This window comes from Primulina eburnea, chromosome 10, assembly GCF_022965805.1.
Source record: "Primulina eburnea isolate SZY01 chromosome 10, ASM2296580v1, whole genome shotgun sequence".
NCBI classification, from domain to species: Eukaryota; Viridiplantae; Streptophyta; class Magnoliopsida; order Lamiales; family Gesneriaceae; genus Primulina; species Primulina eburnea.
The window spans coordinates 2,302,132-2,318,407 of NC_133110.1; the positions used below are offsets into that span (position 1 = coordinate 2,302,132).

Genomic DNA, 16,276 nt, shown 5'->3' on the forward strand with positions numbered 1-16,276 from the left:
ATTTTTTCATATGTCGATATTACTCAGCAAAATTGGCGAGTTAGTTTCCGTGTAGAAATGTGTTTCTTTTCCGTGAATACCAATGACTGGGCAACATGAATTTGGACTAGATGATTTGCACACTTGAAAACAAAAAAAAAAAACGATATTAGGGTTTTTGGTGTGATCAGTCTCATTCAAATCAGTCAAATTTTCATACAAAAGATAAAAAATACTTTTATATTTGTATAAAAGTAGTGTTTATGAGAATGAACTTTTGCTGAGAGTATTATAAAATAGCAAAGTCGGTTACCACTCCGAAATGTTAGAGTAATGGCCACGATGTGAGGACGTAGATCACGTCTTGGCTTCAGCATTATCTGAGAACGTGGAGGGGGAACAGACCCGTCGATATCGGTGGATATGGTCCATGATCAACTGACATAGTCTCCTTGTGTTTCCTGGTTGAGGTCATGGGCCCGGGCTTGTGCAAGTTGGTAGTGGTTTGATAGGTTTTTCGGGTTGATGTATGTTCAGGAGTGATTTAAAAATGATATTTTTTTTTTACATGGGCTGGCTTCTACCATTTTTCTCTTGGGTTACTGAGACCAACTTTGGAATGGCTCTACTTTGTTTCTTTTTTCTCCGCCTGGGTTCAAGGATGACCCCGAAATCATCAACCTGGGAAACTTATCAGACCACTACCAAGTTGTACAAGTCCGTGCCCATGGCTTCAATCGGGCAACATAAGGAGACTAAGTCAATTAATCATAGGCCATGTTCACATATTCTAGGGACTTGTTTCCCTCTATGTTCTCATATCATGCTAAGGCCAAGAAGTGTCCCATGCCCTTACATCTCAAATTGGTCCTGACTCTGACTCTGGTAACTTATAAATACTCTCAATAAAAGTGAAATCAAGGAGTTCACATTTATTCTCACAAGCACTCTTTCTATCCTCATTTAAAAATACTTTATTTCTTTTGTGTGCATATTTGACTGAGTTAAGCATCAGAATGACCATGTCATAGACCTTTCTGGCATGTTTCTTGTTTTCAAGTGTGCAGACCAACTTCCCCGGGTTCAAAATACTCGTTCACTAGCATTCACAGGGAAGTCAAAGAACACATATTTGCTCATGAAATTATCTATCCAACTCATCCAATTTTATAATATAAAGCAAAAAATAATAATAATTTGATTCAAGATAGGAATATATTTTCTCCACGTGTTTTTAATACAAATAAAAATAATATGATAATCTTAAGAGTGGGAAAAAATACCGAAATACCGAAAAATCTTACCGAAAAAAATACCGAACTTACCGAAAAAATCAGTATACCGAAAATTTCGGTATGATACTGTACCGCAATTTTCGGTATCAGTAAACGACAAAATTTTCGGTATCGATATGAACTTTTTACATACCGAAAATTCGGTATACCGAATGTGTAGTATCGATATCGGTATGAAAAAATTCCATATCATTATTTTCGATACGATATACGATACTATAGTTCGATACGATATACCGTACCGTACCGACCCCTAAATAATCCTCACGCAAAAAACCTAAAATCTTATGGGAAAAGTCAAAAAGTAAAGTCCCCGTCCTTTCTTGCAAAAAGAATATATAATGATTTTTTTTTTTGTAGTATTGTGTATAGGCGTAAAATTAACTCAAAATTAGAATTCTAACTCCAAAAATAGCGAAAATCAATTAAAGGTTAAAAAAAGTTTTTAAAAATATATATAGTATGATTTTAGCTCGATGATCTTTAATATATAAATTTTTACTGGTCTGAAATAGCATAAGTAATATACTCCAAAAATAATATAATAAATCTTTACAATAATTGAATTCTCCTTCATATTATGTCCGTGCCACTCCCCATTATTTGTATAAAGTATAATAGACAAAAAGTTTTAATGCATATAGAAAGTACATACATGCATTAATATTGTTCGTAAATATCCCCATTATTACATGTAATTTTTTCATCATATTATGCACATGCAAGTAAGTATATATAAATATTAAAAGAAATGTATATAAAATGACGAACACTTTTTTTTTTGCATATCCATTTATTAATAAAACAGATCAAATTCCTACTATTATAATAATTGTTTTACCTAATGATAATCCACAAAATAATAATTATACTAAAATATCAAGATTTCAAAATACCCAATGGGCACAAACGACAACAAGTATTCTAATTCATTATAATTTATAGAAGAATCTCCCATTAAATAACCCCAAAAAAGTGTAAATTTAATATAAAATCGAATAATTTATACACAACTGATTTAATAAAAAAAAATATTATAAAAAACTATTGTAAAAGTACCTGACATGTTAGATGTAAGACACGAGTCGTTGTCATCCATATCTGTAGTAAAATGTAATACTTTAGATATAAAAATAATATTTTTCATAAATCAAGCTAAATGAGATATATGTCTCGTTAAATTGATCTGTCTGTGAAAAAATTTGTTAGATTAATAAATTTGTTGGTTTTCAATTTTAGCTAGTAAAAAAAGGAAGTGGATAACTGAAAATATGCAAAAATGGAAAAGAGCTTTAAAAGGATAGGGCAGGGGGCACGCGTTTATTAAAAGTAAAACACAAAGTTGACCCGTAATACATCAGAAATAGTAATAATTAAGGTCCCAAATAAATTCCTTCACACAACAAAATTCATACCATTTTCTCCCACAATAACTCGCTTTGGACACCGCTTCTGGCGGCGATGCTTGCCGGAGCTCCATTTATATGAGCTGCGATTGAGCCCTATTTCTTTTCGGGGGGGCGGAAGAATGTGCCGCTGAGTCGGACTGCTGGAAGACCGGGCTGATGCTTGCTTCCTTCCTCATGAAAGAAGATCTGATTAACTCGTGATACCCGGTTAGAATCCGAATCGATTGATCCTTTTATATTAATTAAAAAATTAGTTTTTACGTGCTTTGCAGATGAGTGATTAACTAATTGTGTGTATTGTAAATTTGTCTGTTTCTTCAGAATACCTGGAGAAGGAGCTGCGAATTTTTTATGGGGTTACGCTTGTTTTTCTGAAAGTTTGAGTCTTTATAGAGACCATTTTTGTATTGCTACGGGGTTGGAGAGATTTGAGAATAAATTGAGGATTTTTAAGTCTGTCTCAATAAAGGGTGGTTTGATGATACAGATTGAATGCTTTTTTTTCAGCGGATAAGGATTTCACAAGTGTATGAATCGTTGGCTCGGATTGAAAGATTGGGTATACTGTTGCTAGAGATGACTGGAGCTTGATTTCAATAGAAAGAAATATAAAAAAATAAAGACGCATCGGGATTTTTTGTCATCAAGTGGGGGATTTTTTGTTATTAAGTGGGTTTCGTAGGTATGGAATGCAATTGATTTGCTAATTTGTTTCTTATTGGATAAGGAAAGTGCTACAATGGATTCCAAAGCCAACAAGCTAGCAAAGTTTATGTTTTCATCTTTTGATCGAAATAAGTCAAATCTCACTTGTATGGTTGGAGAAGATATAAAAAAGATATTGAGAGGAGAAGATGATGATGGCCATTGCATTGTTGAATCAAGTGAATCTTTTCTCCCTGGTTTGAATGATGATGTTGCATTGACGTGTCTTGCTCGAGCTTATAGATCAGATTATGCTTCTTTGTCATTCTTAAATGCAAGATTTAATAGGTTGATTAAAAGTGGGTATTTGTATGAGCTGAGAAGGCAGTTGGGGATTGTGGAGCATTGGATCTATATGGTTTGTGATCCAAGAGGGTGGGAGGCGTTCGATCCCTTCAGGAAGAAGTGGATGAGATTGCCTAAAATTCCTTGTGATGACTGTTTTAATTGTGCTGATAAGGAGTCATTGGCGGTGGGGAGTGAGTTGTTGGTTTTCGGACGTGAGCTGTTCGAATTCGCCATTTGGAAGTACAGCCTGACTCGCCGTGATTGGGTCAAGTGTGAAGGAATGAATCGTCCTCGTTGTCTTTTTGCCTCAGGTAGTCTTGGATCAATAACCATTATAGCTGGAGGAAGTGACAAGGATGGGAATGTTTTGAAATCTGCCGAGCTTTACAATTCTGTAACTGGTAAATGGGAAATGTTACCGAGCATGCACTCTCCTCGTAGATTATGCTCTGGATTTTTCATGGATAAAAAATTTTATGTTATTGGTGGAATGACTAGTCCCACCGACTCATTAACTTGTGGGGAGGAATTTGACCTCAATACAAGAAAGTGGAGAAAAATCGAGGGCATGTATCCCAATGTCAACAGAGCAGCGCATGCACCTCCTCTTGTTGCAGTAGTTGACAACCGACTCTATGGTGTCGAATATGCAACTAACATGGTGAAGAAGTATAACAAAGAAAAGAACTCTTGGGACGAAGTAGGGAGACTTCCAGTTAGGGCTGACTCATCAAATGGTTGGGGTCTTGCTTTCAAGTCCTGTGGAGAGGCACTGCTTGTTGTGGGTGGTCAAAGGGGTCCTGAAGGTGAAGCTATTGTCTTGAATTCCTGGCATCCAAAGTTGGGAGTCAAGAATAACACTTTGGATTGGAAAATTATTGGAGTGAAGGAGCATTCAGGTGTCTTTGTCTACAATTGTGCTATCATGGGTTGCTGAGCTATCATGGGTTGCTGAGCCATGATTCTGCCTTTAGGTCTTTTCTCTTCTTTTCCAACATTTGTTATTGTTTGCGTCATCATCTCTCAATTGTTTGACATAATAGTCGACTTATATGTTGTTTGATTATGCGTTTTATTTTACTCTTGAAACTATTGGATTTGTATTTTGTCTCATCTCGGATACTGTTTGGGATCACAATTAACTGCATGACACGAAAATATATCAAGTGATGTATGCATCTCTTTTTCATTCTAGTGTTCATTTTTTGTTGGTAAGTGTGGTAGTTCGTGTTAGCCGCCATTCCAAACCGAATAGCATTCACAGTCGTGTCTCATGAAATATCATTGACGTTTGTTGAAACTTGTGGGATTTCTATGCGGAAAATATTGTGCATGCTATGTATACAATTCCATTATACTTGTTTTGTTGGTATCGACCCACTGAATGTTACTTGTCAGGCCTAGAAAGTCTGGTTTACCTGCTGCAACTGCACCATGTATTGTTAGTATTTCATGTTCAGTTCTCAGTGCCAACTAAGTCACTATAAAATCACTTCATAACAGTTTACTTACTGGAATCAGCTTTGATTTATGATGAAGACATTGATGGTTCTTTCTTGGGCTGGTTTATATTACATCTGAGAAAATACTCCTCGTGTAGCAAATGTTGATTGGAACGTGTTGAGTGCTCCACATATTTTATATGAGATCTATTCATCCAATGCTAAATGCTATACAGAGTTATTCTTAGATAGTGTTGATTAAACCGTTATTTGCTGCTGGCTGTAACACATGTTGGACATCAGCCGGGTGAAGTTAGAATTTGAATTTGTGTTGCTTTAATGTATAAGGAGGAATACTTGTATTTTTATAAAATTTTAAACCATTAATATTTTTTATCATGGGGAGTTTGGAATTGACTTCCCAATGTTTAACTAAGATTGCGTAAATGAGAACCAAAGACAATCGAATGCAAGATATCGGACCAAATCCTACAAGAATTGTAGGCATCGAATGTGAATGAATATGATATTCAGGACATCTTTTTGGGATCGGAAGTTCTGTCGTTAGCCGGACTGGAACTGGAAAATTGGCCAGATTTTTATGTTTTGAGTCGATAAACACCTTGGTTGACTCCTGGTACCTTTCTACGTCCGGTCTCTTAAAATTTTTTATCAGTAATAACTGATTATCTGATTATGTAGCTTTGTGCCGCTAAAATTCACCAGACTAGGATGATATGCTGAGATGGTGCAGGAATTGTGCGCCTAAGATTATGAGGATCAAGGCAAGCTCCCGAAGCCATCTTACAAGCAATCGGTGAGTGGCTATTATTAGAGCTGCAAATTGAGCCTGACTTGTGAGCTTTTTAAGCCCGCGTGAAGATTATTCAATATATACAAGAAACCATCCAGTTTGAACCAAGTTCACGAATATCCGAATACATTTTCAAGCTCGATCTAAGCCTATATTATTTGGCTCAATAGCTCATGTCCTTGAACTTGAGTGTATTTATTAATATCGTGTAAAGATATTTATTGAACCAAGCATAATTTGAGTATTTCTTTATAGAATTCGATAATTAAATTTGAAATGAAATAATAGATGTAGAATTCAAATTCTAGATTGAGCCAAAATGAAGGCCGAAGTCATTCATTTCTTGAGCTTCCAGTCAAGTTTTGAACAAGTTACCAAATTCGAGTTCGAGTTCAAATATAATATATAATACACTCGGCATCGATTTGATTTCTTTCTAACTCCAGCAATTAAATTAGCTCGATATGAAACAAGTTCCAGCTGATCTAAAACAGCTAAGGATACCCATGCTCCTGGCCGAACAACCACGTCCAAGTCCAGCGGCCCATTAACTTGTCATCCTATTTCGATACGCAAATCGATCTCCACAAACAATGCTAAAAGCTAATAGCTGCTTAAATTCAGAAACAACAAATCCAACAATCTCTTCCAAAAGATTGGTACAAGCAAGAATCAGATACGTAATGTTTGACTGAAGAACCGGGCACTTAACAGCAACCAGATCCATATATACAACACTACACACATCGTATTCTTATTGACCTTATCAATGCGAACGAAAAAAACCCTGGACAATATTTTGTAGTTGACGCACGCAAGTGACATGTGAATGAGTAAATCAAAGAGCAAACCTTCAAACAAAGCATAGTTAACATAGAAGAAACCTTCCTCCACAACCCAGCGAAGGAAATTAAAGGCATCAATTCAACACAGAATACAGATTCAAATACAATAAGCGCGAGAGATGCGTGGATTATGTCCTCAATCCAAAACTTCAATTTATACTTAATAGAAACAAAGCACACATAAACACAAGTTCACAAGACATACGGAGCTCAATCTCCCAACCAATCATGAGCATATACGCCACTCTTCCTCAGACTCTTTAAAAGGTTCTTGCAGTCTCCGCACATGGTTGTTTTGCAGTCTGCAGGATCTGCACAGTGGAGGAAGAGTTCGTCAACACGGCATATTGCTCCGGTTTCGAATAGTTCGACAAGAATGTTTAATTCCATAAACTTAGTGTTTATCATAAGGATCACGAAATCTCCATCTGATACTGTTTCATTAAACCAGAGAATAAAGTCAAACCCTTTTTCATCTATCGGAGCACTCAAATATTCATCAGGGGTGATTTCTGGTACGATAGAATCTCCATCTAGGGCCGGATGATAGATAAAGGTGATGCCAGGATCTGTCACAAAAGACGAGAGAACAGACATTTTGTGATCAATGACAAACATGTCAAAAGCAGCGTGGTGGTTGGAGCAATACGGTTTCGACATTTTGGCAATACTTGACTTAGCAAATTCCCCCGCACCGACATTGATATAAACCAGTTTGTTTCTAGAGGAGATATTCATGAAGTTGGGGAGATAAGATTGCTCCAGGTTGAACGGCCTTGAGTTTTTACGTGCAAGAGGCTCGATATATTTCATAAAGGGCTTGTTTTTTGCGATGGAAGGACAATCAGCTGGAAGTTGGAAATTCTCAAAGGAAGCAAAGTTTCCAAATTTCTTCTTAAATATCACAAGTGTAAAAGATCCAACACCACAAACATGAACAACGTCAGAGCTCTTCAAGAATGATGCGACAGTGGTGGTTGACCTTACTAAGCCACCTGAATAGAACTTACGAGCTCCAACAAGCATCGCACCTATTCCTCCGGGATGCAATACACGCTCAATCTCCAGCACAAGGAGAGCAGGAACTGAGACCTTATCGAGATCTCCTGAGTACACAAAGTCGAAATGATCATCCTCAAAGTTGAGCTCATACACAAATCTCCTCTTGAAAAGGGAGAAAAATGGGTGCTTGTCAACCCCAAAAGTATCAGGAAATCCCAGCTCGTGCAACACCGACACGGAGGAGGCAGATCCCTCTCCAACACATAAAGCTCTAGCATTTGATTGCAACAAGTTCTGCTGCATTAACTCTTTAAACACAATTTTAGTCAAGTTTTTACTTTCTTTGCAGATTGTGGCATGATCCCTCGATGGAGGAAATGAGGTATTGGAGAAATTTCCAGCATTGAAAGGCGGGTTCGAGTGCAAATTCAAAGGACATTCATTAACATCAGAAACCATTGGCTCGATTACCCGAAACTCACGGGCCATTTGCATCAAAGAGAGAATAATCACAGCCAGTACAAGCATAAAGGCCCTTAACACCAAAAGCTTCACCAGTGACCCCCGAAGTAATTGCCATTTCAAGATCTTGAAGTCCATTTCTTGCAAACTTAAATTGAGTCCCTTCAAACCCAACTCCTAGATCTTTCAACTAATTCAAACTATCAGATCTATAACAGCGTAGCGATTGACTCAACTTAAAAGCTAAAGATCAGATAATAGTAAAAATTGAAGAGAAATTCAACAGATTAGCAGAACAAACAAATTAGCGAGTGCAAAACCTGGACGAGGTGTGATTTCCACCCACCATTAATCCCATTGACATTTGGAACCCTAACCAGACCCTTCTCGGAATCCTTCTCGCCATTGGTTCAAACCACTCACCCATCTTGATTCAACTCATCAGTTGCTCAAGTTTAGCCAAAATTACATGGTTAAATCACTAGAGACAGCTACAATAGGTTTGAATTCGTGATGGGTTTCAGAGATTGTATGGTCTAGGTTTTGGGAATGGAACAGCTGAAGTGATTATTGGTGTGGGTGTGAAGAAGACAGGAGTATGGACAGCAGTGTGTTGTCTTTTAATTATTGATGTATAATTATTTCGTGAAACTGATGAATTGACGTCTTGATTTTTTTATTTTATTTTAAAAAGTAACTTATAAAAAATTAATTTAAACGAATAGATTTTCCCATTATTTTTTTTTTAAAAAATAACAACTATCTTGATACTAGAACCAATGTATTATTTTTATTACAAAAATTGAATTCAAGCTCCATTAAAATTGGTGGAAGATAAGCATGTAATTAAATATAGTCAAAAACTCGTGTGAGACAATCTCACATGTCGTATTTTGTGAGACATATATCTTATTTGGGTCATCCATGAAAAATTATTACTTTATGTTAAGAGTATTGCTTTTTATTGTGAATATCGGTGGAATTGACACATCTCACAGATAAAGATTCATGATACCGTCTCAAAGAGACCTACTCTTAAATATATTAGTGATTTTGATTTTTCTATCTATGTTTATTTCATGTAAAACTTCTTATATATGATTTACATTATTTGCACAAAGACTTAGATAAATATGCAAGTTATCTAATGTATTTCTAAAATATATATAGAAGTTATGGTTCTTCATCGTAAAAAAATTTGAGTTTAATTATTATCATTATTTATTATGTTTAATAAATTAAGGAACTATTGATTCTGTGATTGATGATATAATTCTATCTAAATCATGCTTGGTTCCGATTACAAAGTAGACAATTAGCACTCGATCCAAAAGAGATTAAAAAAATCAAAACTTTAATTAGATATCTTTTTTAGAAACCATAATTTAAAAATTATTAATAAAGATATTAGTATGTCATAATCCAGGGATACCTCTCGATGTGGGAAAAGCATTTAATGCTGTCAGGTAGTAGACACGCTTAACTAGGCCATTGGCTAGCAACGTGTCATCAAATGGTCAAAGATTTAATGTGTCATATATAATATAATATAAAGCTCCAAACCTCATTTTATCATGTTTGTCTTCGAATTTAACGAGACTTTTTAAAAAATATTCTCATGGAAAATATTGTTCTCACTTCAACTGTTCAAATAGATGTGTATAGTAATGAATGATGTTACATGTTAAGATTTATATTTCATCTATTGTAAAAAATTATTGTTTTGCTCGTTTCATATGTAGTATTATTATTATTATTATTATTTGAGTTTATTAAAGGTTGTCTGAATTGGTCGAAGAAACGAGTATGATCATGAGTTTAATTCTTCATATCAATACTTTTGCTACACGAGCTTATCGCACAAAATTTGCTCAATTTCATTTAGACTTACAAGAAGCTTTCTAGTTTATTTGAATAATAATAATAATAATAATAAATTTTTTTATTTAATTAAAAAACCCGGAGGCCATAGCCAGGAACAACCTCCAAGTCGTCAAGCGTGATGGTTAAAGAAAAAACCCTAAACCCTCCGATGGAGTGCCGCGATTCCTCCGACCAACAGAACCCGCCGGAAAAGAGTTCTCTTTCCTCCGAGGCTGATAACAATGTTCCCGATAAACGGAAGAGGGAATCCGAGCCGGACTCAGAACATCAGAACTTGTGGTGGAAAACGACCCTGTGCTCCTACTTCCGGAGGTTTGACGGCTCGTGCAGCCACGGGGAGTCATGCAGGTATGCCCACGGTGAGGCGGAGCTGCGGCCCAGACCTGACAATTCCTGGGACCCCACTTCCGAGCGGGCAAAAAAGATTGCGAGGACAGAAACTAATGGAGGAGAAAAAGAGGGAGAGGCGGGCAATGTAATGATGACGGAGGCGTTGGAGGCGGAAGGTGAGGAGAATTCTTCGGGATTATCCAAATGCTTGGTGAATTTGCCGATGAAATGGACAACGGATGATTTGAAGAACTTCCTGAGTGAAGAGGTGAGTGTTTTTTTTTCAGGATTTAACTTGCATTGGTGAAATATATGTGAGACGTTCTGCATTAACGTTCGGAATGTTATTTCCATTTTTTCGAGTTTAAATCGAAGTTCTATACTATTCTTTGTGTTTTCAAGTTCTTTTTATTAAGCTTTGATTCGTGCATTATTTTTCTCGAATTCTGTTGCTCAACAGGGAATTCTCTTCAACTCGGTCAAGAAAAAGAAAGGCATGTATGTTGGATTTGCAACTTTTGAAAGCATAGAACATGCCATAACTGCAGTAAAGGTATCCTTTTTTACAGGGTTTAGGAAGATTCTTTTCGGGGCATTTAAGCAGTTCGAATTACGTGTACCTTGTTGTAATTTTGCAGGCCCTGGATGGGAAATCTATTCAAAATAACAGAACCTTGAAGGTTTCTGATGTCGTTCCACGGTCTTTTGAGAAAATGAGTAAAATTACAACTCCTTCTAAGACAACACAAGAAGTAGAGAGCCCTTCACAGGTTGTTGATGGTTCTAATATGATTGCAACAGCTATTGACGACGACGACAATGATGATGGCAGTTCAATTCCAAATGGTTTAGTTTTAAAGGGTAGAAGTGTCCGCGATGTCGTGACTCCTCTTGCTCACTTGACATATTCCAATCAGATAGAGACCAAGAAGAACTCCCTAATGCAGAATCTTAGAAAATTAGTTAGTAATTTGATACTTCGTCATTGACCATTGTCTTCTTGGTTTGCAAATTATTTCATTTAATTGACTTTATATATATGTGTGTTTGGATTGTGTTCTAAAGAGAGTTTCAATTCGCTATTTGAAATTTCAAAACTTGTATTGATATTTTGTAGACTAACAATGTGCGGAAGGCTTGTCCAAATGGAGTTTCACTTCCGGAATGGATTCTGAAATCAAAAGAAATAGGTGTGTTATTCCGACCTTATTTGAGAAATTGAATAAAATGATCATGCCGATTTTTTTGCTTTTTGTTGTCATTTGGATATCTAAAACATTAATAAGATTATGTACAAAGCTCAGGGAGTAGGGACTGAAGGAGGGCGGCACTTGTTTATATTTTCTGGCGCATCTTTCGTTATTTATTTCTCACCACAATTTAAAGCAGGATTGTGGACTGGATGCGCAGATAAATCTTTAATTTTTTTCGGTGCTGACATTCAGGTCGCCTTCCATGCGAGTTGATGGGTGTGATCGATTCACCTCTTATTAATGGATACAGAAACAAGTGTGAATTCTCTGTTGGATATTCCTTGCAAGGCAAACCTACTGTTGGATTTTTACTTGGGAATTTCAGGTGGTCTGCTGTTAACCAGATATTGTCATAAAATTTTCAGTGTTTGGTTCCACTTAAAAAAATTGAACAAATATTATAGGGAGGGTGTGACTGCTGTTGAGGAGCCTGTGGGCTGCCCAAACGTTTCCAGAATATCTGGGAAATATGCTGCTATTTTTCAAGATTTTTTGCAGCATTCACCCTTGCCACTGTGGAACAGATTAAATAATTCTGGATTCTGGCGTCAGCTCACGGTATGCTTAGTTTGAAAAACACAGTTGGCAGTTAATTGTTGTAGAAAAATACTAAATTTATCCCAACTATGTTTTATAACAAATCTCGCGGCTTTAATTAAATATGAAGTAGAAGGAAGCAATACTCCACCAAATAACTATTGTGTTACTATTTATCTTTAGGTTCGTGAAGGCAGGAAACCTTGCAAGTCTTCTGAGGCTGGCAATTTTGAGAACTTTATTCAAGAGGTCCTGCTCATAGTTCAGGTTATGTCCCACCCAAACTTTTGTGGCGACCACTTACACAAGTTTTATAATCTGATAAATTACTATTTTATCTTTTTAACAATTAATAAAATGTTAATAATATTACTTATTAAAGGTAATATTGTAAATTGATGTCAGAAAATAATTATTTGATTGATTAAAGATAAATAATTAGTCGGTGGATAAATAATATGACCAAGTAAATATGAGATATGATAAGATAAATTATTTGGGATTAATTATGTGGGACTTCGAACTGTGCCTGAACATAAAAATTTGATAAGTGGGAACTCATTCATCTGCATTCATGTTTTCAATATCTCTGTGATGCAGGTTTGCACACTGGGTTTTGATGATGGACAGGTGAAAGTTGAAGTTGAAAAGCTAGCTCAAGCATTTTCTGCTGGATCTTCAACAGAATCTCCTTCCTTGCCTCTAACGGCTTTTGTGATTCAGGTAATGGTTTGATGGCTAAGGTTATGCTATACTACTTAAATAATGATCTTTGTTCCATTTCCTTGTTCTTTTAATAGAATGAAGTTGTGATGGGTGTAAGAATAATGAAAGAGAATTATAGGAATTCATGTTTGAACAGGGAAAATCAAAAGCCTTAAAATATAAAGGGGAGTTTTTGTTCTATCTCTCATCTTATCTTATAGTACGTTCTGGCCCATTAAATATTCTTAATAGTGGCTTTCCTCATTATTTGCATCTTTGATATTATACAATCCTTTATCTCATTAGTTGTGGCAACTTATAGGATCACACTGGAATATCAAATGTTGCACCTTCTGATTCCCCCATGAGATATGTTTTCACTCGTAGAGATGAAGGTGATTGTGGACTGCAGATGACTGATGATATTGCAGAACCAAGAATTCATGATCACATTAACGATCTTCGCTTTTCAATCTCGCCTACAGCTTTCTTTCAGGTGAACCCGTGTAATACTTGTCTCATTTTTCGGTCTGCTATTGTTCCTTGTTTCCCATCTACCTCAGTTGCTCGTGGCTGATGAAAAGAGAAGAGGAAGAAGCCAATTTAGAGAATACTCATTTGCCTACAAACTCTTACAGGTTAACACCCTTGCAGCCGAGAAACTGTATGCTCTTGCTGGGGACTGGGCTGGTCTGGGTCCTGATACATTGCTATTTGATATTTGCTGTGGCACAGGGACCATTGGCCTGACTTTAGCTCATCGTGTTGGTATGGTAATGCAGACTGATCAATTTTAAACATATATGTATCCTAGTTTTTGTATTGCACAGAGTTATTTAATAAAAATCGGAAAAATATTTCGAGGTACAAATTAGACAGCAAAGAACAAATTGAAAATAAAAATCTGACTTTGTTTCATATTCTACTCTTTTATGCATTTTTACGGTGAGTAATTCGTTAGATCATTCAAAATTGTTTTCCCATCCCTTCTTCTATATGACACGTAAAATGCTGTCATCTAAATTTTCAGGTTGTTGGCATTGAAATGAATGCTTCTGCAATTTCAGATGCTCAGAGGAATGCAGAAATTAACGGCATAAAAAACTGCAATTTTGTTTGTGGAAAGGTTATGTTGGATTACCTTTTGTTCCTTTCCAGCTCGCTAAATTCCATCATCGCCGCTGATTAAAAATGAACTAGATATTTCGTCCTTATCCTATCTCGGCCTTCTTTCTTGTGAATCACAGTTTTGTCGAATTACTTGGTAATCTCTATTGCACTGACTTGATTTTCTGTGTTTTATTTTGATGCATAGTTAGGCAGAGGATGTTATTGCGTCATTGATGAAAGATTACCTAGCTTCAGCTAAGAAACTAGATGACATTTCAGATGCATCTGAGAATAATGAGGAGACAATCAATGCAAACAAAGAGAAGATGACTGATGCAGACCATGTGCTTGGACCTGAAGATAGCTCTAGCATTGATCATGAGAATGGCAGCAGTGGGAGTAAATGTTCAAGAGATGAGAACGAGCTGCAAAAGAAGTGTACCTTGAAAAGCAATGACCCACTGCAGCAATTCAAAAATGTTGTAGCTATAGTAGATCCTCCACGTGCAGGGCTTCACCCCACTGTAAGTGATGTTGAATTTTATTTAGGAAGTAATGTTGTTGTCTTATCTCTTGCATCCATTCTATGTTGCCTTCCTCAAGTGACTGAACATACAATATGTAAAAATAGTGGAGGATTTCTGGTCATACCATGTTGCACATGAGTCTTGAAGTTGCTGTTATCAGACATCATTTGAAAGTGAGACCACAATATATTTTAATCCCGCATATTGTTCTGCTGGTAGTTCCCTTAGTTGAGCCAACGAGAGCTCAAATTGCTCAATGATATTCTCCACCATCGACTTTTTTGCTTCAAGGTGGCAAGTTATTTCTGGGGGTTGGCTGCCTTCAAAACACTCTCGGACTTAGTTTCTTTACAAGCCTCTGCCCCACTCCAGTATAGGTGGGAAATAATTTTCTTAGTACACCGAAACCAATGAAGCCGATTGTACCAAATTGTGAGGAAAATGTGATTGATCTAAAAAAAATTATTTTTGGCCTTTGAGACCCATCCAACTGGATAAGAGTTGTCAAAAAGGGCAATTCTATCTGCTGCTGCGCTTGCTTACGCTTCTTCACCCTCAGATAGTACCCAAAATAAAGCTCAGTCTCATACCACGTTTTCTTCCCTTTGCCAACTCCTCCAAATGACCTCCCAGTTGTCACCACTGGATTGAAGTCTTTTTTTTTCTGGTAAACATGAACTTTCTATTCAAATGTGTCACTTGTTTGGTGCTGATTGCTTACATTTTGATTGTAGGTAATCAAGGTTCTGAGAACACAATCTCGTTTGAAGAGGCTCGTGTATGTTGTTACACGACGGTATTTTTGATCCAGCATAGTTGCCATTAATATGGTCTATGGTTTAACTTCTCTATTCTCCTTTTTCAGCTACATTTCTTGTAATCCTGAAAGTCTTGTGGCAAATGCTATCGAGCTTTGCACACCATCTGGTGACAAAACCGAGAAAGGCAATAACCAGAACAACTGGCAATGGAGACATATGAGTGCAGCTGGTCTGGCTCGGCACAGATCCAAGTCTATGCCCTATTCTGAGCCGTTTAAGCCTATCAAAGCCATGGGAGTTGATCTTTTCCCTCATACACCACACTGTGAGCTAGTGATGCTCCTGGAGAGGTAACCTATCCCAACGCATCAAGAAACCATCATTTCAAGCAAAAATGTGTTTCCTATCGAATGGTGGTCGCTGTTTATGTTTTTGGTGAGTTTGAATATCCTTTTTAGCAAATTTATCCTTCGCAATTATTTCAGTTAACCCTGTGAGGAATCCTGTTTCTGTAGCTCTAAACAAATGTTTCTTCTTTCCGCCATTTTCTGTCATTAAAATGCTTTCATGTGTCCTTCGAAGGTCATGATAGCACTTGGTTATTGAGATGCAGTTAAAAAGGAAATGGCCGTCAAATAAACCATGCGAGTTGCTACAAATATACTGTCGTTACGTTTACGATTCGCAGAAAGGCCTTTGGTTAACTAGTTTTACAGCTAAATGACACATAAAATATTCATTCGTACATTTCTATTAACTTGAACATATTACCATAAAAATATCTGTAATAAAGAAATCGCTATTCAATAAAGTGTGTAGAATAAATATGTAATCCATATATTTTTTTATAAAGAAAATATTTATGTAGAATATTTTTATTTTTTATTTGCCAGTATTTTTAAAGGTGATTGTGTTTCTTGTGTTGCAC

The 16,276-nt window shown here is 36.4% G+C and overlaps 3 protein-coding genes across 10 annotated transcripts; 2 read left to right on the plus strand and 1 right to left on the minus strand.

Annotated features, from left to right (window-relative positions):
• The first annotated feature begins 2,643 nt into the window (after positions 1-2,643).
• On the plus strand, positions 2,644-6,239 carry LOC140842431 (F-box/kelch-repeat protein At5g60570). 5 transcript variants are annotated; one of them, XR_012120410.1, is made up of 4 exons: positions 2,644-2,890; positions 3,005-4,650; positions 5,198-5,755; positions 5,845-6,239. XR_012120410.1 is itself a non-coding variant. In XM_073210338.1 (3 exons), exon 2 carries the CDS (start codon positions 3,423-3,425, stop codon positions 4,611-4,613), a length of 1,191 nt encoding a protein of 396 aa, XP_073066439.1. In that variant the 5' UTR covers positions 2,644-2,890; positions 3,005-3,422; the 3' UTR covers positions 4,614-4,650; positions 5,821-6,239. The 5 variants fall into 5 exon arrangements, 4 of the variants coding, with proteins under 4 accessions (XP_073066439.1, XP_073066440.1, XP_073066438.1 ...); XM_073210338.1 differs by lacking the exon at positions 5,198-5,755 and having other exon boundaries at positions 5,821-6,239; XM_073210339.1 differs by lacking the exon at positions 5,198-5,755 and having other exon boundaries at positions 5,873-6,239.
• A 748-nt stretch (positions 6,240-6,987) lies between these two features.
• On the minus strand, positions 6,988-8,379 carry LOC140803667 (uncharacterized). The gene has a single exon (XM_073159567.1). It carries the CDS (start codon positions 8,377-8,379, stop codon positions 6,988-6,990), a length of 1,392 nt encoding a protein of 463 aa, XP_073015668.1.
• Positions 8,380-10,202: 1,823 nt separating this feature from the next.
• Positions 10,203-16,218, plus strand: LOC140842433 (zinc finger CCCH domain-containing protein 24). 4 transcript variants are annotated; one of them, XR_012120413.1, is made up of 15 exons: positions 10,204-10,723; positions 10,916-11,008; positions 11,094-11,417; positions 11,573-11,645; positions 11,901-12,033; positions 12,113-12,266; positions 12,429-12,512; positions 12,846-12,968; positions 13,273-13,446; positions 13,589-13,723; positions 13,981-14,076; positions 14,270-14,584; positions 15,322-15,365; positions 15,453-15,783; positions 15,931-16,218. XR_012120413.1 is itself a non-coding variant. In XM_073210341.1 (14 exons), exons 1-14 carry the CDS (start codon positions 10,244-10,246, stop codon positions 15,700-15,702), a joined length of 2,388 nt encoding a protein of 795 aa, XP_073066442.1. In that variant the 5' UTR covers positions 10,203-10,243; the 3' UTR covers positions 15,703-16,218. The 4 variants fall into 4 exon arrangements, 2 of the variants coding, with proteins under 2 accessions (XP_073066442.1, XP_073066441.1); XR_012120414.1 differs by having other exon boundaries at positions 15,962-16,218; XM_073210341.1 differs by having other exon boundaries at positions 10,203-10,723; positions 13,363-13,446; positions 15,453-16,218.
• Positions 16,219-16,276: the final 58 nt, after the last annotated feature.

What these genes read in the sequence shown, in the direction of transcription:
- LOC140842433 (XM_073210340.1), top strand. Translation starts at nt 10,244, where the DNA reads ATGGTTAAAGAAAAAACCCTAAACCCTCCGATGGAGTGCCGCGATTCC. An exon ending in TTTTTACTTGGGAATTTCAG is followed by an intron (nt 12,034 to 12,112) that starts GTGGTCTGCTGT and finishes CAAATATTATAG; the next exon opens with GGAGGGTGTGACTGCTGTTG. An exon ending in TAACGGCTTTTGTGATTCAG is followed by an intron (nt 12,969 to 13,272) that starts GTAATGGTTTGA and finishes GGCAACTTATAG; the next exon opens with GATCACACTGGAATATCAAA.
- LOC140842431 (XM_073210338.1), top strand. Translation starts at nt 3,423, where the DNA reads ATGGATTCCAAAGCCAACAAGCTAGCAAAGTTTATGTTTTCATCTTTT.
- LOC140803667 (XM_073159567.1), bottom strand. Translation starts at nt 8,379, where the DNA reads ATGGACTTCAAGATCTTGAAATGGCAATTACTTCGGGGGTCACTGGTG.